Genomic DNA, 26,469 nt, shown 5'->3' with positions numbered 1-26,469 from the left:
AGTGTGTCACCACAGTAGTAAGGAGATTACATGAGGAGGAGGTTTGTTACAGTTTGTCACCCCAGTAGTGAGGAGATTACATGAGGAGGAGGTTTGTTACAGTGTGTCACCCCAGTAGTAAGGAGATTACATGAGGAGGTTTGTTACAGTGTGTCACCCCAGTAGTAAGGATATTACATGAGGATGGGGTTTGTTACTGTGTGTCACCCCAGTAGTAAGGATATTACATGAGGATGGGGTTTGTTACTGTGTGTCACCCCAGTAGTAAGGAGATTATATGGGGAGGAGGTTTGTTACAGTGTGTCACCCCAGTAGTAAGGAGATTACATGAGGAGGATAATTGTTACAGTGTGTCACCCCAGTAGTATGGAGATTACATGAGGAGGGGGTTTGTTACAGTGTGTCACCCCAGTAGTAAGGAGATTACATGAGGAGGAGGTTTGTTACAATATGTCACCCCAGTAGTAAGGAGATTAAATGAGGAGGAGGTTTGTTACAGTGTGTCACCTCCGTAGTAAGGAGATCACATAAGGAGGAGGTTTGTTACAGTGTGTCACCTCCGTGGTAAGGAGATCACATGAGGAGGAGGTTTGTTACAGTGTGTCACCCCAGTGGTAAGGAGATTATGAGGAGGAGGTTTGTTACAGTGTGTCACCCCAGTAGTAAGGAGATCACAAAAGGAGGAGGTTTGTTACAGTGTGTCACCCCAGTAGTAAGGAGATTACATGAGGAGGAGGTTTGTTACAGTGTGTCACCCCAGTAGTGTGGAGATTACATGAGGAGGAGGTTTGTTACAATGTGTCACCCCAGTAGTAAGGAGAATGCATGAGGAGGAAGTTTGTTACAGTGTGTCACCCCAGTAGTAAGGAGATTACATTAGGAGGTTTGTTACAGTGTCACCCCAGTAGTAAGGAGCTTACATGAGGAGGTGGTTTGTTACAGTGTGTCACCCCAGTAGTAAGGAGATTACATGAGGAGGAGGTTTGTTACAGTGTGTCATCCCAGTAGTAAGGAGATTACATAAGGAGAAGGTTTGTTACAGTGTGTCACCCCAGTAGTAAGGAGATTACATGAGGAGGAGGTTTGTTACAGTGTGTCACCCCAGTAGTAAGGAGATTACATGAAGAGGAGGTTTGTTACAGTGTCACCCCAGTAGTAAGGAGATTACATGAGGAGGTTTGTTACAGTGTGTCATCCCAGTAGTAAGGAGATGACTTGGGGAGGAGGTTTGTTACAGTGTGTCACCCCAGTAGTAAGGAGATTACATGAGGAGGAGGTTTGTTACAGTGTGTCACCCCAGTAGTAAGGAGATTACATGAGGAGGAGGTTTGTTACAGTGTGTCACCCCAGTAGTAAGGAGATTACATGAGGAGGAGGTTTGTTACAGTGTGTCACCCCAGTAGTAAGGAGATTACATGAGGAGGAAGTTTGTTTCAGTGTGTCACCCCAGTAGTAAGGAGATTACATTAGGAGGAGGTTTGTTACAGTGTGTCACCCCAGTAGTAAGGAGATTACATGGGGAGGAGGTTTGTTACAGTGTGTCACCCCAGTAGTAAGGAGATTACATGAGGAGGAGGTTTGTTACAGTGTGTCACCCCAGTAGTAAGGAGATTACATGAGGAGGAGATTTGTTACAGTGTGTCACCCCAGTAGTAAGGAGATTACATGAGGAGGTGGTTTGTTACAGTGTGTCACCCCAGTAGTAAGGAGATTACATGAGGAGGTGGTTTGTTACAGTGTGTCACCCCAGTAGTAAGGAGATTACATGAGGAGGTTTGTTACAGTGTCACCCCAGTAGTAAGGAGATTACATGAGGAGGATGTTTGTTCCAGTGTGTCACCCCAGTAGTAAGGAGATTACATGAGGAGGAGGTTTGTTCCAGTGTGTCACCCCAGTAGTAAGGAGATTACATAAGGAGGAGGTTTGTTCCAGTGTGTCACCCCAGTAGTAAGGAGATTACATGAGGAGGTTTGTTACAGTGTGTCACCCCAGTAGTAAGAAGATTACATAAGGAGGAGGTTTGTTACAGTGTGTCACCCCAGTAGTAAGGAGATTACATGAGGAGGAGGTTTGTTACAGTGTGTCACCCCAGTAGTAAGGATATTACATGAGGAGGAGGTTTGTTCCAGTGTGTCACCCCAGTAGTAAGGAGATTACATGAGGAGGTTTGTTACAGTGTGTCACCCCAGTAGTAAAAAGATTACATGAGGAGGAGGTTTGTTACAGTGTGTCACCCCAGTAGTAAGGATATTACATGAGGAGGTTTGTTACAGTGTGTCACCCCAGTAGTGAGGAGATTACATGAGGAGGACGTTTGTTACAGTGTGTCACCCCAGTAGTAAGGAGATTACATGAGGAGGAGGTTTGTTACAGTGTGTCACCCCAGTAGTAAGGAGATTACATGAGGAGGTTTGTTACAGTGTGTCACCCCAGTAGTAAGAAGATTACATGAGGAGGTTTGTTACAGTGTGTCACCCCAGTAGTAAGAAGATTACATGAGGAGGTTTGTTACAGTGTGTCACCCCAGTAGTAAGGAGATTACATGAGGAGGGGGTTTGTTACAGTGTCACCCCAGTAGTAAGGAGATTACATGAGGAGGAGGTTTGTTACAGTGTCTCACCCCAGTAGTAAGGAGATTACATGAGGAGGAGGTTTTTACAGTGTGTCACCCCAGTAGTAAGGTGATTACATGAGGAGGAGGTTTGTTACAGTGTGTCACCCCAGTAGTAAGGAGATTACATGAGGAGGAGGTTTGTTACAGTGTGTCACCCCAGTAGTAAGGTGATTACATGAGGAGGAGGTTTGTTACAGTGTGTCACCCCAGTAGTAAGGAGATTACATGAGGAGGAGGTTTGTTACAGTGTGTCACCCCAGTAGTAAGGAGATTACATGAGGAGGTTTGTTACAGTGTGTCACCCCAGTAGTAAGGAGATTACACGAGGAGGAGGATTGTTACGGTGTGTCACCCCAGTAGTATGGAGATTACATGAGGAGGAGGATTGTTACAGTGTGTCACCTCAGTAGTAAGGAGATTACATGAGGAGGAGGTTTGTTACAGTGTGTCACCCCAGTAGTAAGGAGATTACATGAGGAGGAGGTTTGTTAGAGTGTGTCACCCCAGTAGTAAGGAGATTACATGAGGTTTGTTACAGTGTGTCACCCCAGTAGTAAGGAGATTACATGAGGAGGTTTGTTACAGTGTGTCACCCCAGTAGTAAGGAGATTACATGAGGAGAAGGTTTGTTACAGTGTGTCACCCCAGTAGTAAGGAGATTACATGAGGAGGAGGTTTGTTACAGTGTGTCACCCCAGTAGTAAGGAGATTACATGAGGAGGCTTGTTACAGTGTGTCACCCCAGTAGTAAGGATATTACATGAGGATGGGGTTTGTTACTGTGTGTCACCCCAGTAGTAAGGATATTACATGAGGATGGGGTTTGTTACTGTGTGTCACCCCAGTAGTAAGGAGATTATATGGGGAGGAGGTTTGTTACAGTGTGTCACCCCAGTAGTAAGGAGATTACATGAGGAGGTTTGTTACAGTGTGTCACCCCAGTAGTAAGGAGATTACATGAGGAGAATGTTTGTTACAGTGTGTCACCCCAGTAGTAAGGAGATTACATGAGGAGGAGGTTTGTTACAGTGTGTCACCCCAGTAGTAAGGAGATTACATGAGGAGGTTTGTTACAGTGTGTCACCCCAGTAGTAAGGAGATTATATGGGGAGGAGGTTTGTTACAGTGTGTCACCCCAGTAGTAAGGAGATTGCATGAGGAGGAGGTTTGTTACAGTGTGTCACCCCAGTAGTAAGGAGATTACATGGGGAGGAGGTTTGTTACAGTGTGTCACCCCAGTAGTAAGGAGATTACATAAGGAGGAGGTTTGTTACAGTGTGTCACCACAGGAGTAAGGAGATTACATGAGGAGGATAATTGTTACAGTGTGTCACCCCAGTAGTATGGAGATTACATGAGGAGGGGGTTTGTTACAGTGTGTCACCCCAGTAGTAAGGAGATTACATGAGGAGGAGGTTTGTTACAATATGTCACCCCAGTAGTAAGGAGATTAAATGAGGAGGAGGTTTGTTACAGTGTGTCACCTCCGTAGTAAGGAGATCACATAAGGAGGAGGTTTGTTACAGTGTGTCACCTCCGTAGTAAGGAGATCACATGAGGAGGAGGTTTGTTACAGTGTGTCACCCCAGTGGTAAGGAGATTATATGAGGAGGAGGTTTGTTACAGTGTGTCACCCCAGTAGTAAGGAGATCACAAAAGGAGGAGGTTTGTTACAGTGTGTCACCCCAGTAGTGTGGAGATTACATGAGGAGGAGGTTTGTTACAATGTGTCACCCCAGTAGTAAGGAGAATGCATGAGGAGGAAGTTTGTTACAGTGTGTCACCCCAGTAGTAAGGAGATTACATTAGGAGGTTTGTTACAGTGTCACCCCAGTAGTAAGGAGCTTACATGAGGAGGTGGTTTGTTACAGTGTGTCACCCCAGTAGTAAGGAGATTACATGAGGAGGAGGTTTGTTACAGTGTGTCATCCCAGTAGTAAGGAGATTACATAAGGAGAAGGTTTGTTACAGTGTGTCACCCCAGTAGTAAGGAGATTACATGAGGAGGAGGTTTGTTACAGTGTGTCACCCCAGTAGTAAGGAGATTACATGAAGAGGAGGTTTGTTACAGTGTCACCCCAGTAGTAAGGAGATTACATGAGGAGGTTTGTTACAGTGTGTCACCCCAGTAGTAAGGAGATGACTTGGGGAGGAGGTTTGTTACAGTGTGTCACCCCAGTAGTAAGGAGATTACATGAGGAGGAGGTTTGTTACAGTGTGTCACCCCAGTAGTAAGGAGATTACACGAGGAGGAGGTTTGTTACAGTGTGTCACCCCAGTAGTAAGGAGATTACATGAGGAGGAGGTTTGTTACAGTGTGTCACCCCAGTAGTAAGGAGATTACATGAGGAGGAAGTTTGTTTCAGTGTGTCACCCCAGTAGTAAGGAGATTACATTAGGAGGAGGTTTGTTACAGTGTGTCACCCCAGTAGTAAGGAGATTACATGAGGAGGTTTGTTACAGTGTGTCACCCCAGTAGTAAGGAGATTACATGAGGAGGAAGTTTGTTACAGTGTGTCACCCCAGTAGTAAGGAGATTACATGAGGAGGAGGTTTGTTACAGTGTGTCACCCCAGTAGTAAGGAGATTACATGAGGAGGAGGTTTGTTACAGTGTGTCACCTCAGTAGTAAGGAGATTACATGAGGAGGAGGTTTGTTACAGTGTGTCCCTCCCCCCCCCCCCCCCCGTAGTAAGGAGATCACATAAGGAGGAGGTTTGTTACAGTGTGTCACCACAGTAGTATAGAGATTACATGAGGAGGTTTGTTATAGTGTGTCACCCCAGTAGTATGGAGATTACATGAGGAGGAGATTTGTTGCAGTGTGTCACCCCAGTAGTAAGGAGATTACATGAGGAGGAGGTTTATTACAGTGTGTCACCTCAGTAGTAAGGAGATTACTGCTGGGACATTATACAGTAATGGAGGGGTCTGTTGATGATTAGAGAGGTGACACTGCTGGGGCATTATACAGTAATGGAGGGGTCTGGTGATGACTGGAGAGGTGACCTTGCTGGGATATTATACAGTAATGGAGGGGTCTGGTGATGACTGAAGAGGTGACACTGCTAGGACATTATACGGTAATGGAGGGGTCTGATGATGATTTGAGAGGTGCCACTGCTGGGACATTATACAGTAATGGAGGGGTCTGGTGATTACTGGAGAGATGACACTGCTGGGACATTATACTGTAATGGAGGGGTCTGGTGATGATTAGAGAGGTGACACTGCTGGGACAGTATACAGTAATGGAGGGGTCTGGTGATGACTGGAGAGGTGACACTGCTGGGACATTATACAGTAATGGAGGGGTCTGGTGATGACTGAAGAGGTGACACTGCTGGGACATTATACAGTAATGGAGGGATCTGGTGATGATTAGAGAGGTGACACTGCTGGGACATTATACATTAATGGAGGGGTCTGGTGATGACTGGAGAGGTGACACTGCTGGGACATTATACTGTAATGGAGGGGTCTGGTGATGACTGGAGAGGTGACACTGCTGGGACATTATACAGTAATGGAGGGGTCTGGTGATGATTGGAGAGGTGACACTGCTGGGACATTATACAGTAATGGAGGGGTCTGGTGATGATTAGAGAGGTGACACTGCTGGGACATTATACAGTAATGGAGGGGTCTGGTGATGACGGTATCATTGTGTGTCAGGTTCCTATAAGGTGTCAGGATGTGGCAGTCTATTTCTCCATGGAGGAGTGGGAGTATGTAGAAGGACACAAGGATCTGTACCAGGACATAGTCATGATGGAGGATCACCGGCCCCTCACATCACAAGGTAAGAAGAGATATATATATATATATATAGATATCACTCTCACTACCTAGTAACATAGAAATCTATCCAGCACTGATGTATTCATTCCCTGTGTGTTCCCTACAGATGGAGTCATTGATAGAAATCCACCCGAGAGGTGTCCCCGTCCTCTGTATTCCCAGGACTGTCCAGAGGGAAATGTCCCAGAGAAGCATCAGGTAGATGGCGTTAAAGTCTCCCCTAAATATGAACATAAAGTGATTGAACCCATGCTGGTGGCACCATAGGTCCCACCCTAATTAAAGAGATCTGGATGGGGCCCCCACGATCTTCTGCCCAAGAAGAAATAAATATCTATGATGACAATACCAAATCCTCAAACCAAAGTCGTAGTAATAAAATAGCAGAACCACAATAATATATAATAATAGACATGTCCCCCATGACTTCTCGGGTCACTTACCTCTTCTATTACACATTGTGAGGGAAAGGAAAGTGAAATAAAAGGGGGAGGGCGGGGCTTCTTCTAATCTTCCCACAGGTGACTGAGCTGGAGACACCACAGCCCAGTATAGAAGGGAAATACTTTTCCCGCCAATGGGCCTCCAGCCAATCAGAATGCTGTTGTTGGGCTGGAGCATCGCTGGGCAGAAGATCATGGTTACCGGGCAGAATCTGATCCTCCAATCAGAAGCAGGAATCCATCTCTCAGCAGAACAGCTGTTACCGGGCAGAATAACTGAGGAAAACAACCTGTGGAGATAAAGGAGGAAGAAGGAAATAAGGAGGAGGAGGGGACATGTATACTGGGGACCATGGGGCCGTGTGCCCCCCAGGTTATGGTGGAATTCGGGAGCCACTTTCTTTTTTTTTTTTTTTTCTTTCTTTAGGGTGAAGATCTGATGGATATTAAGGTTGAGGTTAAAGATGAAGCAGAAGAGGAGACGGATTTCTGGGCCGATCAGCAGTGTAAGGAGGGGGAGACTTTTATTGGTGGAGGGTCTCCTAGATACTACTACACCCATCATCTGATCATCACATGGAATAATCTATTCATCACTGTGTGTTCCCTACAGATGGAGTCATTGATAGAAATCCACCCGAGAGGTGTCCCCGTCCTCTGTATTCCCAGGACTGTCCAGCGGGAAATGTCCCAGAGAAGCATCAGGTAGATGAGGCTGATCCTATATCTCTATAGGGGGGTCCTGCAGTCATAGATGTGGGGGTAGATTTTGGGGGTCTCTGTTGCTCCTCCTGTCTGCTGTATTGTAGTGAATTGTTCTATATGTCACATCAGGGGGGAGATCTGACTAATAATAAAGTGGAGGATGAAGAAGAGAGGATGAGGGACCATCACCCATGTATGAGGGAAGTGAAGGAGGAAATTCCAGGAGGTGTTACCCCAGGTATGTAATAATTCCAGGAGGTGTTACCCCAGGTATGTAATAATTGCAGGAGGTGTTACCCTTGGAATGTAATAATTCCAGGAGGTGTTACCCCAGGTATGTAATAATTCCAGGAGGTGTTACCCCAGGTATGTAATAATACCAGGAGGTGTTACCCTTGGAATGTAATAATTCCAGGAGGTGTTACCCCAGGTATGTAATAATACATTTACAGAGGGAATTCTGAGGTTTCTTCAGTTGAGGCTACATTACCGTAACCCGGTGACAGTTCACAGTACAGTTGGATAATAATTCCGGGCTGTGATTCACTATTGCTCAGTAACGCAAACACCACGGGGGAGTCCTGATACCACAACTGGGTCACTCTGTTGTCCTGAGATCATGTGATCCATATGTCCCCTCAGAGAAGCCCCCAGAACCATGTGATCATTATGTCCCCTCAGAGAAGACACCAGAACCATGTGATCATTATGTCCCCTCAGAGAAGACACCAGAACCATGTGATCATTATGTCCCCTCAGAGAAGACACCAGAACCATGTGATCATTATGTCCCCTCAGAGAAGACACCAGAACCATGTGATCATTATGTCCTCAGAGAAGACACCAGAACCATGTGATCCTTATGTCTCCTCAGAGAAGACACCAGAACCATGTGATCATTATGTCCCCTCAGAGAAGACACCAGAACCATGTGATCCTTATGTCTCCTCAGAGAAGAGACCAGAACCATGTGATCATTATGTCTCCTCAGAGAAGACACCAGAACCATGTGATCATTATGTCCCCTCAGAGAAGACACCAGAACCATGTGATCCTTATGTCCCCTCAGAGAAGACCCCAGAACCATGTGATCATTATGTCTCCTCAGAGAAGACACCAGAACCATGTGATCATTATGTCTCCTCAGAGAAGACACCAGAACCATGTGATCCTTATGTCCTCTCAGAGAAGACACCAGAACCATGTGATCTTTATGTCCTCAGAGAAGACACCAGAACCATGTGATCCTTATGTCCCCTCAGAGAAGACACCAGAACCATGTGATCCTTATGTCCCCTCAGAGAAGACACCAGAACCATGTGATCCTTATGTCCCCTCAGAGAAGACACCAGAACCATGTGATCCTTATGTCCTCTCAGAGAAGACACCAGAACCATGTGATCATTATGTCCCCTCAGAGAAGACACCAGAACCATGTGATCCTTATGTCCCCTCAGAGAAGACACCAGAACCATGTGATCCTTATGTCCTCTCAGAGAAGACACCAGAACCATGTGATCTTTATGTCCTCAGAGAAGACACCAGAACCATGTGATCATTATGTCCTCTCAGAGAAGACACCAGAACCATGTGATCATTATGTCCCCTCAGAGAAGACACCAGAACCATGTGATCATTATGTCCCTTCAGAGAATACACCAGAACCATGTGATCCTTATGTCCCCTCAGAGAAGACACCAGAACCATGTGATCATTATGTCCCTTCAGAGAAGACACCAGAACCATGTGATCCTTATGTCCCCTCAGAGAAGACACCAGAACCATGTGATCATTATGTCCCCTCAGAGAAGACACCAGAACCATGTGATCATTATGTCCCCTCAGAGAAGACACCAGAACCATGTGATCATTATGTCCTCAGAGAAGACACCAGAACCATGTGATCGTTATGTCCCCTCAGAGAAGACACCAGAACCATGTGATCATTATGTCCCCTCAGAGAAGACACCAGAACCATGTGATCATTATGTCCCCTCAGAGAAGACACCAGAACCATGTGATCATTATGTCACCTCAGAGAAGACACCAGAACCATGTGATCATTATGTCCCCTCAGAGAAGACCCCAGAACCATGTGATCCTTATGTCTCCTCAGAGAAGACCCCAGAACCATGTAATCATTACGTCCTCTCAGAGAAGACACCAGAACCATGTGATCATTATGTCTCCTCAGAGAAGACACCAGAACCATGTGATCCTTATGTCCCCTCAGAGAAGACACCAGAACCATGTGATCCTTATGTCTCCTCAGAGAAGACCCCAGAACCATGTAATCATTACGTCCTCTCAGAGAAGACACCAGAACCATGTGATCCTTATGTCTCCTCAGAGAAGACACCAGAACCATGTGATCCTTATGTCTCCTCAGTGAAGACACCAGAACCATGTGATCCTTATGTCACCTCAGAGAAGACACCAGAACCATGTGATCATTATGTCCCCTCAGGGAAGACACCAGAACCATGTGATCCTTATGTCTCCTCAGAGAAGACACCAGAACCATGTGATCATTATGTCCTCTCAGAGAAGACACCAGAACCATGTGATCAATATGTCCCCTCAGAGAAGACACCAGAACCATGTGATCATTATGTCCCCTCAGAGAAGACACAAGAACCATGTGATCCTTTTGTCCTCTCAGAGAACACCCCAGAACCATGTGATCATTATGTCCCCTCAGAGAAGACACCAGAACCATGTGATTATTATGTCTCCTCAGAGAAGACACCAGAACCATGGGATCATTATGTCCCCTCAGAGAAGACACCAGAACCATGTGATCATTATGTCCTCTCAGAGAAGACCCCAGAACCATGTGATCATTATGTCCCCTCAGAGAAGACACCAGAACCATGTGATCCTTATGTCTCCTCAGAGAAGACCCCAGAACCATGTAATCATTACGTCCTCTCAGAGAAGACACCAGAACCATGTGATCCTTATGTCTCCTCAGAGAAGACACCAGAACCATGTGATCATTATGTCTCCTCAGAGAAGACACCAGAACCATGTGATCCTTATGTCTCCTCAGTGAAGACACCAGAACCATGTGATCCTTATGTCACCTCAGAGAAGACACCAGAACCATGTGATCATTATGTCCCCTCAGGGAAGACACCAGAACCATGTGATCCTTATGTCTCCTCAGAGAAGACACCAGAACCATGTGATCATTATGTCCTCTCAGAGAAGACACCAGAACCATGTGATCAATATGTCCCCTCAGAGAAGACACCAGAACCATGTGATCATTATGTCCCCTCAGAGAAGACACAAGAACCATGTGATCCTTTTGTCCTCTCAGAGAACACCCCAGAACCATGTGATCATTATGTCTCCTCAGAGAAGACACCAGAACCATGTGATCATTATGTCCTCAGAGAAGACACCAGAACCATGTGATCCTTATGTCCCCTCAGAGAAGACATCAGAACCATGTGATCATTATGTCCCCTCAGAGAAGACACCAGAACCATGGGATCATTATGTCCCCTCAGAGAAGACACCAGAACCATGTGATCATTATGTCCTCTCAGAGAAGACCCCAGAACCATGTGATCATTATGTCCCCTCAGAGAAGACACCAGAACCATGTGATCCTTATGTCCTCAGAGAAGACACCAGAACCATGTGATCATTATGTCCTCAGAGAAGACACCAGAACCATGTGATCCTTATGTCCCCTCAGAGAAGACACCAGAACCATGTGATCATTATGTCTCCTCAGAGAAGACACCAGAACCATGTGATCATTATGTCCCCTCAGATAAGACACCAGAACCATGTGATCCTTATGTCCCCTCAGAGAAGACACCAGAACCATGTGATCATTATGTCCCCTCAGAGAAGACACCAGAACCATGTGATCCTTATGTCCTCTAAGTGAAGACACCAGAACCATGTGATCATTATGTCTCCTCAGAGAAGACACCAGAACCATGTGATCATTATGTCCCCTCAGAGTAGACACCAGAACCATGTGATCCTTATGTCACCTCAGAGAAGACACCAGAACCATGTGATCATTAAGTCCTCAGAGAAGACACCAGAACCATGTGATCCTTATGTCCCCTCAGAGAAGACACCAGAACCATGTGATCATTATGTCCTCTCAGAGAAGACACCAGAACCATGTGATCATTATGTCCTCAGAGAAGACACCAGAACCATGTGATCATTATGTCCTCAGAGAAGACACCAGAACCATGTGATCTTTATGTCACCTCAGAGAAGACACCAGAATCATGTGATCTTTATGTCACCTCAGAGAAGACACCAGAACCATGTGATCATTATGTCCCCTCAGAGAAGACACCAGAACCATGTGATCATTACGTTCCCTCAGAGAAGACCCCAGAACCATGTGATCATTATGTCCTCTCAGAGAAGACACCAGAACCATGTGATCCTTATGTCCTCTCAGAGAAGACACCAGAACCATGTGATCCTTATGTCCCATCAGAGAAGACACCAGAACCATGTGATCCTTATGTCCCCTCAGAGAAGACACCAGAACCATGTGATCCTTATGTCCTCTAAGTGAAGACACCAGAACCATGTGATCATTATGTCTCCTCAGAGAAGACACCAGAACCATGTGATCATTATGTCCCCTCAGAGTAGACACCAGAACCATGTGATCATTATGTCCTCTCAGAGAAGACACCAGAACCATGTGATCATTATGTCCTCAGAGAAGACACCAGAACCATGTGATCCTTATGTCACATCAGAGAAGACACCAGAACCATGTGATCATTATGTCCTCAGAGTAGACACCAGAACCATGTGATCCTTATGTCACATCAGAGAAGACACCAGAACCATGTGATCATTATGTCCCCTCAGAGAAGACACCAGAACCATGTGATCATTATGTCCTCAGAGAAGACACCAGAACCATGTGATCGTTATGTCCTCTCAGAGAAGACACCAGAACCATGTGATCATTATGTCTTCAGAGAAGACACCAGAACCATGTGATCCTTATGTCCCATCAGAGAAGACACCAGAACCATGTGATCATTATGTCCCCTCAGAGAAGACACCAGAACCATGTGATCCTTATGTCTCCTCAGAGAAGACACCAGAACCATGTGATCATTATTTCCTCTCAGAGAAGACACCAGAACGATGTGATCATTATGTCTCCTCAGAGAAGACACCAGAACCATGTGATCCTTATGTCCTCTCAAAGAAGACACCAGAACCATGTGATCCTTATGTCTCCTCAGAGAAGACACCAGAACCATGTGATCATTATGTCCTCTCAGAGAAGACCCCAGAACCATGTGATCCTTATGTCCCCTCAGAGAAGACCCCAGAACCATGTGATCCTTATGTCCTCTCAGAGAAGACCCCAGAACCATGTGATCATTATGTCCCCTCAGAGAAGACACCAGAACCATGTGATCCTTATGTCTCCTCAGAGAAGACACCAGAACCATGTGATCATTATGTCCCCTCAGAGAAGACATCACTCACCTCTGGTCCATGTGAACTCAGAACATAAACTGATTTATTGAGGTAAAACAGCAGTTTTTATGTCCCCCTCCCCAAGACATGAGGTAATCAACAGTTTAAAATCCCCCACTTTAGGCAGGTCACATGACATTACACATTCCATTGTCCTTATAAGCTTTATAGGTAAACAACATGAAGTGTTTTTTGTCTGTTGCCGGGCAGGGGAAACCATCTTTCAGTCCTTCGCTGTCCATGGCCAGGGTTCACACTACGTTTTGGACATGCGGGGACCCCGCCCCCATCTTATTCATTTGAATGAGCCGACCGGAGTAAGATTCGGCTCCTTTTTGCCCCATATCCAGTTTTCTGACCGGACCTAAAGCCGCAGTATACCACAGTTTTAGGTCTGGTCAGAAAACCGGATACGGTGGGAATGTATGTCCAAAAGGTAGTGTGAACCCAGAGACTGGTCTGAGCCCATGTAGACTCCATCACCGCTTTATTAAACTTATTACAAATCTGTGTATAACAACTCAACCTGATTTCTTGTGTAAACCAAAAATCCAAAGAAAAGTCGTAAATTTTAACACTGACAAATTAAGCCATTTTGTACACCCGAACTAGCAGGTAAATCTTTGATAAATTCCATCCCAAGTGTATATAATTTCCTTTTCTCCTGGATCTCACAGACTGGACACATCTGTCATTTCCCAATGGCTCCGCCTTCCCTTACATAGCTCCTCCTGGTGGCTCAGTCTTCCCTCACATAGCTCCTCCTGGTGGCTCAGTCTTCCCTTACATAGCTCCTCCTGGTGGCTCAGTCTTCCCTCACATAGCTCCTCCTGGTGGCTCAGTCTTCCCTTACATAGCTCCTCCTGGTGGATCAGTCTTCCCTTACATAGCTCCTCCTGGTGGCTCAGTCTTCCCTTACATAGCTCCCCCTGGTGGCTCAGTCTTCTCTTACATAGCTCCTCCTGGTGGCTCAGCCTTCCCTTACATAGCTCCTCCTGGTGGCTCAGTCTTCCCTTACATAGCTCCTCCTGGTGGCTCAGTCTTCCCTCACATAGCTCCTCCTGGTGGCTCAGTCTTCCCTCACATAGCTCCTCCTGGTGGCTCAGTCTTCCCTCACATAGCTCCTCCTGGTGGATCAGTCTTCCCTTACATAGCTCCTCCTGGTGGCTCAGTCTTCTCTTACATAGCTCCTCCTGGTGGCTCCGCCTTCCCTTACATAGCTCCTCCTGGTGAATCAGTCTTCTCTTACATAGCTCCCCCTGGTGGCTCAGTCTTCCCTTACATAGCTCCTCCTGGTGGATCAGTCTTCCCTTACATAGCTCATCCTGGTTGCTCAGTCTTCCCTTACATAGCTCCTCCTGGTGGCTCAGTCTTCCCTTACATAGCTCCTCCTGGTGGATCAGTCTTCTCTTACATAGCTCCTCCTGGTTGCTCAGTCTTCCCTTACATAGCTCCTCCTGGTGTCTCAGTCTTCCCTTACGTAGCTCCCCCTGGTGGCTCAGTCTTCTCTTACATAGCTCTTCCTGGTGGCTCAGTCTTCCCTTATATAGCTCCTCCTGGTAGCTCAGTCTTCTCTTACATAGCTCCTCCTGGTGGCTCCGTCTTCTCTTACATAGCTCCTACTGGTGGCTCAGTCTTTCCTTACATAGCTCCTCCTGGTGGCTCAGTCTTCCCTTACATAGCTCCCCCTGGTGGTTCCGTCTTCTCTTACATAGCTCTTCCTGGTGGCTCAGTCTTCCCTTACATAGCTCATCCTGGTTGCTCAGTCTTCCCTTACATAGCTCCTCCTGGTGGCTCAGTCTTCCCTTACATAGCTCCTCCTGGTGGCTCAGTCTTACCTTACATAGCTCCTCTTGGTGGCTCAGTCTTCCCTTACATAGCTCCTCCTGGTGGATCAGTCTTCTCTTACATACCTTCTCCTGGTGGATCAGTCTTCCCTTACATAGCTCCTCCTGGTGGATCAGTCTTCTCTTACATAGCTCCTCCTGGTTGCTCAGTCTTCCCTTACATAGCTCCTCCCGGTGGCTCAATCTTCCCTTACATAGCTCCCCCTGGTGGCTCAGTCCTCTCTTACGTAGCTCTTCCTGGTGGCTCAGTCTTCCCTTATATAGCTCCTCCTGGTGGCTCAGTCTTCTCTTACATAGCTCCTCCTGGTGGCTCCGTCTTCTCTTACATAGCTCCCCCTGGTGGATCAGTCTTCCCTTACATAGCTCCTCCTGGTGGCTCAGTCTTCCCTTACATAGCTCCTCCTGGTGGCTCAGTCTTCCCTTACATAGCTCCTCCTGGTGGATCAGTCTTCCCTTACATAGCTCCTCCTGGTGGCTCAGTCTTCCCTTACATAGCTCCTCCTGGTGGCTCAGTCTTCCCTTACATAGCTCCCCCTGGTGGCTCAGTCTTCTCTTACATAGCTCCTCCTGGTGGATCAGTCTTCTCTTACATAGCTCCTCCTGGTGGCTCCGTCTTCTCTTACATAGCTCCTCCCGGTGGCTCAATCATCCCTTACATAGCTCCTCCTGGTGGCTCAATCTTCCCTTACATAGCTCCTCCTGGTGGATCAGTCTTCTCTTACATAGCTCCTCCTGGTGGCTCCGTCTTCTCTTACATAGCTCCTCCCGGTGGCTCAATCTTCCCTTACATAGCTCCTCCTGGTGGCTCAATCTTCCCTTACATAGCTCCTCCTGGTGGATCAGTCTTCCCTTACATAGCTCCTCCTGGTGGATCAGTCTTCTCTTACATAGCTCCCCCTGGTGGCTCAGTCTTCTCTTACATAGCTCCTCCTGGTGGATTAGTCTTCTATTACATAGCTCCTCCTGGTGGCTCAGTCTTCTCTTACATAGCTCCACCTGGTGGCTCAGTCTTCTCTTACATAGCTCCCCCTGGTGGCTCAGTCTTCTCTTACATAGCTCCTCCTGGTGGATCAGTCTTCTCTTACATAGCTCCTCCTGGTGGCTCCGTCTTCTCTTACATAGCTCCTCCCGGTGGCTCAATCTTCCCTTACATAGCTCCTCCTGGTTGCTCAATCTTCCCTTACATAGCTCCTCCTGGTGGATCAGTCTTCCCTTACATAGCTCCTCCTGGTGGATCAGTCTTCTATTACATAGCTCCTCCTGGTGGCTCAGTCTTCTCTTACATAGCTCCACCTGGTGGCTCAGTCTTCTCTTACATAGCTCCTCCTGGTGGATCAGTCTTCTCTTACATAGCTCCTCCTGGTGGCTCAGTCTTCTCTTACATAGCTCCACCTGGTGGCTCAGTCTTCTCTTACATAGCTCCTCCTGGTGGCTCAGTCTTCTCTTACATAGCTCCTCCTGGTGGATCAGTCTTCTCTTACATAGCTCCCCCTGGTGGCTCAGTCTTCCCTTACATAGCTCCTCCTGGTGGCTCAGTCTTCCCTTACATAGCTCCCCCTGGTGGATCAGTCTTCTCTTACATAGCTCCTCCTGGTGGCTCAGTCTTCTCTTACATAGCTCCTCCCGGTGGCTCAATCTTCCCTTACATAGCTCCTCCTGGTGGCTCAGTCTTCTCTTACATAGCTCCTCCTGGTGGCTCAGTCTTCTCTTACATAGCTCCTCCTGGTGGATCAGTCTTCTCTTACATAGCTCCTCCTGGTGGCTCAGTCTTCTCTTACATAGCTCCCCCTGGTGGATCAGTCTTCTCTTACATAGCTCCTCCTGGTGGCTCCGTCTTCTCTTACATAGCTCCTCCCGGTGGCTCAATCTTCCCTTACATAGCTCCTCCTGGTGGATCAGTCTTCCCTTACATAGCTCCTCCTGGTGGATCAGTCTTCTATTACATAGCTCCTCCTGGTGGCTCAGTCTTCTCTTACATAGCTCCTCCTGGTGGCTCAGTCTTCCCTCACATAGCTCCTCCTGGTGGATCAGTCTTCTCTTACATAGCGCCTCCTGGTGGCTCAGTCTTCCCTTACATAGCTCCTCCTGGTGGATCAGTCTTCCCTTACATAGCTCCTTCTGGGGGATCAGTCTTCTCTTACTTAGCTCCCCCTGGTGGCTCAGTCTTCCCTTACATAGTTCCTCCTTGTGGCTCAGTCTTCTCTTACATAGCTCCTCCTGGTGGCTCAGTCTTCCCTTACATAGCTCCTCCTGGTGGCTCAGTCTTCCCTTACATAGCTCCCCCTGGTGGCTCAGTCTTCCCTTACATAGCTCCTCCTGGTGGCTCAGTCTTCTCTTACATAGCTCCTCCTGGTGGATCAGTCTTCTCTTACATAGCTCCCCCTGGTGGCTCAGTCTTCTCTTACATAGCTCCTCCTGGTGGATTAGTCTTCTCTTACATAGCTCCTCCTGGTGGCTCAGTCTTCTCTTACATAGCTCCTCCTGGTGGCTCAGTCTTCTCTTACATAGCTCCCCCTGGTGGCTCAGTCTTCTCTTACATAGCTCCTCCTGGTGGCTCCGTCTTCTCTTACATAGCTCCTCCTGGTGGCTCAGTCTTCCCTTACATAGCTCCCCCTGGTGGCTCCGTCTTCTCTTACATAGCTCCTCCCGGTGGCTCAATCATCCCTTACATAGCTCCTCCTGGTGGCTCCGCCTTCTCTTACATAGCTCCTCCTGGTGGCTCAGTCTTCTCTTACATAGCTCCTCCTGGTGGCTCAGTGTTCTCTTACATAGCTCCTCCTGGTGGCTCAGTCTTCTCTTACATAGCTCCTCCTGGTGGCTCAGTCTTCCCTTACATAGCTCCTCCTGGTGGCTCAGTCTTCTCTTACAGAGCTCCTCCTGGTGGCTCAGTCTTCTCTTACATAGCTCCTCCCGGTGGCTCATATATTTCTAAATGCTGTTATAAGCAGAAAAATCTGCCCAAAGTTAACCCCAAAGTTACCTGTTATAAGCAGAGTCAGTGGCCAAAGTTACCCCCCCCCCCAAAAAAAAAAAAAAAAAACTTTCCTCTCCTCTGTATTCTCTTCTGGGGTCAGGTGACCATCAAAAACTGCATCAAAACATCAAAACTTCTTGTGTGTTTCCAACCTAATAATAATTTATACATTTCCCATAATCCATTTTTATCCCAACAGGAAATCCCAGTAAGAACATAGAAGACGTCATGTTATCTGTGAGTGATAAAGGAGAAGATGGAGAGATCATGGAGCGCTCCTCAGGAGAAGATGGAGAGATCATGGAGCGCTCCTCAGGACAAGATGGAGAGATCATGGAGCGCTCCTCAGGAGAAGACCTCCTTACCCCTAATGTCCATCCAGATCTATCATATAATGATCCTCCAGATCACGAGGAACCTTCTCCTGACCAACCGCACATTGTTACCACATGGACACAGCAGAAACATGGGAAAAGGATTCAATGTAATGAATGTGGGAAACTGTTTACACAAAGATCACATCTTTTAACACACAAAAGAATTCATACAGGAGAGAAGCCGTATTCATGTTCAGAATGTGGAAAATGTTTTAAAAGAAAATCACATCTTGTTATACATGAGAGAATTCACACAGGAGAGAAGCCGTATTCATGTTCAGAATGTGGAAAATGTTTTAAACAAAAATCGTATCTTGTTATTCACCAGAGAATTCACACAGGAGAGATGCCATATTCATGTTCAGAATGTGGAAAATGTTTTAAACAGAAATCATTACTTGTTACACACGAGAGGATTCACACAGGAGAGAAGCCGTGTTCATGTTTAGAATGTGGAAAATGTTTTACAGATAAATCAGCTCTTATTGTACATGAGAGAATTCACACAGGAGAGAAGCCGTTTTCATGTTCAGAATGTGGGAAATGTTTTAAACAAAAATCAGATCTTGTTCGACATGAGAGAATTCACACAGGAGAGAAACCGTATTCTTGTTCAGAATGTGGGAAATGTTTCAGAGAGCAAACAAATTTTATTACACATAAGAGAAGTCACACAGGAGAGAAGCCGTATTCATGTTCAGAATGTGGAAAATGTTTTAAACAAAAATCAGATCTTGTTATACATGAGAGAATACACACAGGAGAAAAGCCATATTCTTGTTCAGAATGTGGGAAATGTTTTAGAAGTAACTCACATCTTGTTAGACATGAGAAAAGACACTTTGATGTTGTGTATGTAGAAAATGTTTTTCATGGAAATTAGACTTTAAAACTCATCAGATAAGAAACCCTACCCCCATTACTATACCTTATGGGCCTGGATTATGGCAGAACATACACCAGAATAATGTTGTGTAGAATAAATTACAGATTTATTATTATGTTTTTTTTTTTTTTCCAATTAAAGTTTTATTCAGTTTCAAATAAAATCAAAGAAACAAACAAAGTGCAATCACCGTACAAGTATATTGGTGCAGAACAAGTCTATGTTCAGGCGTTACATAACACCAAACTCCCGATCAGGGAACAATGAAGCATCTCAGTAAACCTCAAACTGAGAAAGAGAAGCACCGTATATACTCGAGTATAAGCCGAGTTTTTCAGCACGATTTTTCGTGCTGAAAACACCCCCCTCGGCTTATACTCGAGTGAACTCTCGACCCGCAGTGGTCTTCAACCTGCGGACCTCCAGAGGTTTCAAAACTACAACTCCCAGCAAGCCCGGGCAGCCATCGGCTGTCCGGGCTTGCTGGGAGTTGTAGTTGTGAAACCTCCGGAGGTCCGCAGGTTGAAGACCACTGCGGCCTTCGACATCATCCAGCCCCCTCTCACCCCCCTTTAGTTCTGTACAGTACTCGCCTCCGCTCGGCGCTGGTCCGGTGCTGCAGGACTGTCCGGTGAGGAGGTTGTCCGGTGGGATAGTGGTTCCGGGCTGCTATCTTCACCGGGGAGGCCTCTTCTAAGCGCTTCATACCCGGCCCCAGAATAGTCACGTTGCCTTGCCAACGTACTTCTGCGCCATCGTCCAGGCAACGCCTCTATTTCGGGCCCGCAGCGCGGAGAAGAGGCGCCCCCGGTGAAGATAGCAGCCCGGAACCACTATCCCACCGGACGACCTCCTCACCGGACAGTCCTGCAGCATCGGACCAGCGCCGAGCGGAGGCGAGTACTGTACAGAACTAAAGGGGGTGAGAGGGGGCTGGATGATGTCGAAGGCCGCAGTGGTCTTCAACCTGCGGACCTCCGGAGGTTTCAAAACTACAACTCCCAGCAAGCCCGGACAGCCGATGGCTGCCCGGGCTTGCTGGGAGTTGTAGTTTTGAAACCTCTGGAGGTCCGCAGGTTGAAAACCACTGAGGGCGGATGATAAGAGGATGATGAAGTGGGGGTGTGGGATGAGGAAGGGGGGTGGGGATGATGAAGGGGGGGGGGTGTGTGGGATGATTACAAGGGGATGATGAAGGGGGGTGGGGATGATGACAAGGGGATGATGAAGGGGGGGTGTGGGATGATGACAGGTGATGATGATGAGGGTCTGGATGATGACAGGCGGTGATGAGGATGTTAATGACGGGTCTGGATGATGACAGGGGGGGATGATGTATTTCCCACCCTAGGCTTATACTCGAGTCAATAACTTTTCCTGGGATTTTGGGTTGAAATTAGGGGTCTCGGCTTATACTCGGGTCGGCTTATACTCGAGTATATACGGTACTGGAAAATTCTATAGAATACTGGAAAATTCAAATTACATTAACCAAATCGTGTCCAGCCAGATACGTACGCAACATGAGTAAGGAAACTGATGACAAATTCCAGGTAACAAGATGTTCACAAGAAGGGCGCAAGGGTACAAACACAAGGGGACAAGACAAGGGAAAGGAGAAAAGAATTAGGAGTCCACAGATGGGAGAGAACAAAGAGATAAGAAGTCAGGTGGAGGGGCCAGGAACAGGAGCCACTGGGTTCTGAGGGGAAAGCAGAGTACGATATTCAGGAGTAGACTGGAAAGACAGCCGGTCAAACCAAGTTTTAGTATAGCGATCGTTCTCTGCAGGGGTCAAGGCAATTAGTTCCTCCATACGTTGGAAGTAGTTTCCCTCCGCTATCCATTCACCCATCGTGGGGGAGACAGGAGATCTCCACTTACGAGGAATAACCGACTTCGTCGCCTGCAGTAAATATCGCAAGAGAGATTTCTTATATCCAGAGGAGGACATATCAAACAAATAAGAGAGAGGCCTCAGGAGAGTCCGGGACAGCCACACCGGTGATCCTACCCACTATCTGGCGGACCGTAGTCCAAAAGGTACGCAGAGAAGGACAGTCCCACCAAATGTGCAACACGGTGCCAGCTGAGAGGTCACATCGCCAGCAATTCTCAGAAACATAGGGGAACCATCGGTGTAGCTGCTCTGGAGTACGTTACCACCGGGAGGGGATCTTGTAGCTAGTTTCTTGTGTTCTATTAGCAATAACCGACTTGTGGGACAGGTAGAAGCATTTCCGCCATTGCTCAGGTGTGAATTGTGTATTAAGTTCCGACTCCCAGGCAGCACAAAAAGCAGGCAGTGAAGTGGAGTAGCGGGATAGTAGTATCCTATAGAGAAAGCCTATGGTGTGAGGTGGTAGGGGAGGCTGAAGACAGAGCTGTTCAAACTGTGTCAATGGTCTGTGTAAGCGCGTAGAGCGCCCTATGGTGGTATAAAAGTGGCGCAGCTGTATATATTCAAAAGGCGCCCGTACACGAGAAACTAGATCAGGGCGTAAGTCAGAGGAGGAGAGCACATGTGTGAAATGGAGAGGGTTTGATTTGTCCCCACCTAAGAACCCACGAGTCGAGGCGCCAGGGGGGAAATCTGGGTGATGGGTAACATGGACCCACTAGTCAGGGAGCCCCGAAGGGCAGAAAAGGTATGCCTAGAAGTGAAGGATAGAAGAGACAAGGAGGGTGGGGGTGGAGGCCACGTCCAAGGAAGGCCGGCTAAAGAAAGAGGAGAAACCGCGTGCGCGATACGCACCCAGGATTTATTATTATGTTTATACATCATGTGATACTTTTACTTTATAACTTCTGGGAATATTCTTGTTTTTCTTTATTAAACCCATAATGTGGTGTCTGTTGTGACTTTCTGAAGACTATATCCCCCCCCCCCACCGTGGGTCTCATCCATCTGCGCTCATATTACAGGGGGGATAATCGGCCCCTTGGGATCTGGACGCTGCTGTCAGTACCCTATTTGTCTTTATTATGTAATAATGACTAAAGCTGACGCTGCTCTTATCCTTCCGTGTGTCCAATAGTCATCGAAATCACAAATACATTGTAACATCTGATAATACAACAAACACCACATCCCCCCCCCCCCCCCCCCCCCGATCAATTTATGGTCCTCAGCTGTATACACGGCCCTTACTCTTCTTATATCCCTCACTATATGGTAAGAGGTGCCCCTTATAGCACTGGGTACCGCTAGTTACCCCTCACACTATGACAATCCCCTGATCGGTGACTGTGCTCTCTGTGGTATAATAAGGGGGTGTCCTATGGGGTGTAAAAAGGGGGTGTCTTCTGGGGTATAATAAGGGAGTGTCCTCTGGGGTGTAATAAGGGGGTGTCTTCTGGGGTATAATAATGGGGGTATCTTCTGGGGTATTATAAGGGGGCGTCCTCTGAGGTATAATGAGGGGGTGTCTTCTGGGGTATAATGAGGGGGTGTCCTCGGGGGTGTGATAAGGGGGTGTCTTCTGGGGTATAATAAAGGGGGTATCTTCTGGGGTATTATAAGGGAGTGTCTTCTGGAGTAAAATAAGGGGGCGTCCTCTGAGGTATAATGAGGGGGTGTCTTCTGGGGTATAATGAGTGGGTGTCCTCGGGGGTGTGATAAGGGGGTGTCTTCTGGGGTATTATAAGGGGGCGTCCTCTGAGGTATAATGAGGGGGTGTCTTCTGGGGTATAATGAGGGGGTGTCCTCGGGGGTGTGATAAGGGGGTGTCTTCTGGGGTATAATAATGGGGGTATCTTCTGGGGTATTATAAGGGAGTGTCTTCTGGAGTATAATAAGGGGGCGTCCTCTGAGGTATAATGAGGGGGTGTCTTCTAGGGTATAATAAGTGGGTGTCCTCTGGGGTATAATAAGGGGGTGTCCTCTGGGGTATAAATAGGGGGTGTCCCCTGGGGTATAATAAGGGGGTGTCCTCTGGGGTATAATGGATTGTGTCATCCATGGCTCCTACGTGTTTCTGAAAACTGTATCTCTTCCTCAGGGATCAGTCCTGAAATTTTTGGGGAAAGTCTTCATCTTGGACTCTAGGTGCCATTTGGGCGGAGCCTAGCTCCTAGTTTTCTAAATATCTGTTACAATGTGTCGCCTCATCATTTATGCTCCTCCCTCCCCCGTCAGTGTTATCTTCTGTAATATGTCTTACACCAATCCTCGACTACATCTATAAAAAATTACAAATTAACCCTTTACTATGATGACTTATCAAGTCATGTGATCTATAATAGAGATACACGGTCTCCCCTCTCATCTTTTCTAATATATCTGCCCTGACCTCATCTTACTGCCATACGGGGCAATCCCTTGGATACGTGCAGCACCGCAGCTTTATAAATTATATGGTGGAATGTGACACATTTTATATTGTTCTTTACGTATTTTTGAATTTTTTACTTTTTATTATTTTTTATTAACAATGAATAAACTTCATGTCCCCGATGATCTACACATAAATGACCAGCTTTGCCAATCCTGGATTGACAGCCGCAGGGAGCTCCACTTGTCCCCATCGGTGACCCAGAGATGCGATTGTGGGGTCCCGATGGTGGCCATGGTGTAATACAGAGAGTTGTGCTGCAGTACAGATGTACAGTATAGTATAACAGGTAAAAAGTATCAAAACAAAAGGTTTACAAATACATAAATAAAAAAGAGTTAAAAAAAATATATAGATTATGTCTCTTTCTCAATAACGCCCAAATTATTACATTATTACAAAAAAAAAAGTATATATAATAGGTATTGTCATGTTCAAAATGTTATTCATCCCGCACGGTGAATGCCATTAAAAAAAAAAAGAAAATAAACAACAGAAAAGCGCAAGAATAATTGTGGTCCAAAACATGGAAAAATATTATCAAAATGAAGTATGGATGACAAAAATGGTACGAATAAAAAACAAGCAGGTTAGATTTGAAAAATGGCGTCCGGTCAGTATGGTAAAACAGGTGCGGCTAGGAAATGGTCAAAGAAGCAACAGGAAGGAGAAGTTAGATGACGTGCAGATAATGTGGTCTGATGATGACTGGAGAGGTGACACTGCTGGGACACTATACAGTAATGGAGGGGTCTGGTGATGACTGGAGAGGTGACACTGCTGGGACATTATACAGTAATGGAGGGGTCTGGTGATGACTGGAGAGGTGACACTGCTGGGACATTATACAGTAATGGAGGGGTCTGGTGATGACTGGAGAGGTGACACTGCTAGGACATTATACAGTAATGGAGGGGTCTGGTGATGATTAGAGAGGTGACACTGCTGGGACATTATACAGTAATGGAGGGGTCTGGTGATTATTAGAGAGGTGACACTGCTGGGACATTATACAGTAATGGAGGGGTCTGGTGATGACTGGAGAGGTGACACTGCTGGGACACTATACAGTAATGGAGGGGTCTGGTGATGACTGGAGAGGTGACACTGCTGGGACATTATACAGTAATGGAGGGGTCTGGTGATGACTGGAGAGGCGACACTGCTGGGACATTATATAGTAATGGAGGGGTCTGGTGATGATTAGAGAGGTGACACTGCTGGGACATTATACAGTAATGGAAGGGTCTGGTGATGACTGGAGAGGTGACACTGCCGGGACATTACATGGAGGGGTCTGGTGATGACTGGAGAGGTGACACTGCTGGGACATTATACAGTAATGGAGGGGTCTGGTGATGACTGGAGAGGTGACACTGCTGGGACATTGTACAGTAATGGAGGGGTCTGGTGATGACTGGAGAGTTGACCCTGCTGGAACATTATACAGTAATGGAGGGGTCTGGTGATGACTGGAGAGGTGACACTGCTGGGACATTATACAGTAATGGAGGGGTCTGGCGATGACTGGAGAGGTGGCACTGCTGTGACATTACATGGAGGGGTCTGGTGATGACTTGAGAGGTGACACTGCTGGAATATTATACAGTAATGGAGGGGTCTGGTGATGACTTGAGAGGTGACACTGCTGGGACATTATACAGTAATGGAGGGGTCTGGTGATGACTTGAGAGGTGACACTGCTGGGACATTATACAGTAATGGAGGGGTCTGGTGATGACTTGAGAGGTGACACTGCTGGGACATTATACAGTAATGGAGGGGTCTGGTGATGACATGAGAGGTGACACTGCTGGGACATTATACAGTAATGGAGGGATCTGGTGATGACTGGAGAGGTGACACTGCAGGGACATTATACAGTAATGGAGGGGTCTGGTGATGATTAGAGAGGTGACACTGCTGGGACATTATACAGTAATGGAGGGGTCTGGTGATGACTGGAGAGGTGACACTGCTGGGACATTATGCAGTAAAGGAGGGGTCTGTGATGACTGGAGAGGTGACACTGCTGGGAAATTATACAGTAATGGAGGGGTCTGGTGATGACTTGAGAGGTGACACTGCTGGGACACTATACAGTAATGGAGGGGTCTGGTGATGACTGGAGAGGTGACACTGCTGGGACATTATACAGTAATGGAGGGGTCTGGTGATGACTGGAGAGGCGACACTGCTGGGACATTATATAGTAATGGAGGGGTCTGGTGATGATTAGAGAGGTGACACTGCTGGGACATTATACAGTAATGGAAGGGTCTGGTGATGACTGGAGAGGTGACACTGCCGGGACATTACATGGAGGGGTCTGGTGATGACTGGAGAGGTGACACTACTGGGACATTATACAGTAATGGAGGGGTCTGGTGGTGACTGGAGAGGTGACACTGCTGGGACATTATACAGTAATGGAGGGGTCTGGTGATGACTGGAGAGGTGACACTGCTGGGACATTATACAGTAATGGAGGGGTCTGGTGATGACTGGAGAGGTGACACTGCTGGGACATTGTACAGTAATGGAGGGGTCTGGTGATGACTGGAGAGTTGACCCTGCTGGAACATTATACAGTAATGGAGGGGTCTGGTGATGACTGGAGAGGTGACACTGCTGGGACATTATACAGTAATGGAGGGGTCTGGCGATGACTGGAGAGGTGGCACTGCTGTGACATTACATGGAGGGGTCTGGTGATGACTTGAGAGGTGACACTGCTGGAATATTATACAGTAATGGAGGGGTCTGGTGATGACTTGAGAGGTGACACTGCTGGGACATTATACAGTAATGGAGGGGTCTGGTGATGACTTGAGAGGTGACACTGCTGGGACATTATACAGTAATGGAGGGGTCTGGTGATGACTTGAGAGGTGACACTGCTGGGACATTATACAGTAATGGAGGGGTCTGGTGATGACATGAGAGGTGACACTGCTGGGACATTATACAGTAATGGAGGGGTCTGGTGATG

The 26,469-nt window shown here is 47.0% G+C and overlaps 1 protein-coding gene across 1 annotated transcript in view; it reads left to right on the top strand.

The window, feature by feature from the left end:
* LOC130297985 (oocyte zinc finger protein XlCOF7.1-like) overlaps nucleotides 1–26,469 on the top strand; it is a 104,581-nt gene that overhangs the window by 46,588 nt on the left and 31,524 nt on the right. The window contains exon 5 of the mRNA XM_056550860.1: nucleotides 18,357–19,137. Coding sequence (XP_056406835.1) covers nucleotides 18,357–19,137 — 781 coding nt within the window. The remainder of the gene's footprint in view (nucleotides 1–18,356; nucleotides 19,138–26,469) is intronic.

This window comes from Hyla sarda (assembly GCF_029499605.1).
Source record: "Hyla sarda isolate aHylSar1 chromosome 1 unlocalized genomic scaffold, aHylSar1.hap1 SUPER_1_unloc_14, whole genome shotgun sequence".
In the NCBI taxonomy this organism is placed as follows: domain Eukaryota; kingdom Metazoa; phylum Chordata; class Amphibia; order Anura; family Hylidae; genus Hyla; species Hyla sarda.
The sequence above is the reverse complement of the archived record's forward strand: the minus strand, read 5'-3'. Positions and strand labels throughout refer to the sequence as shown.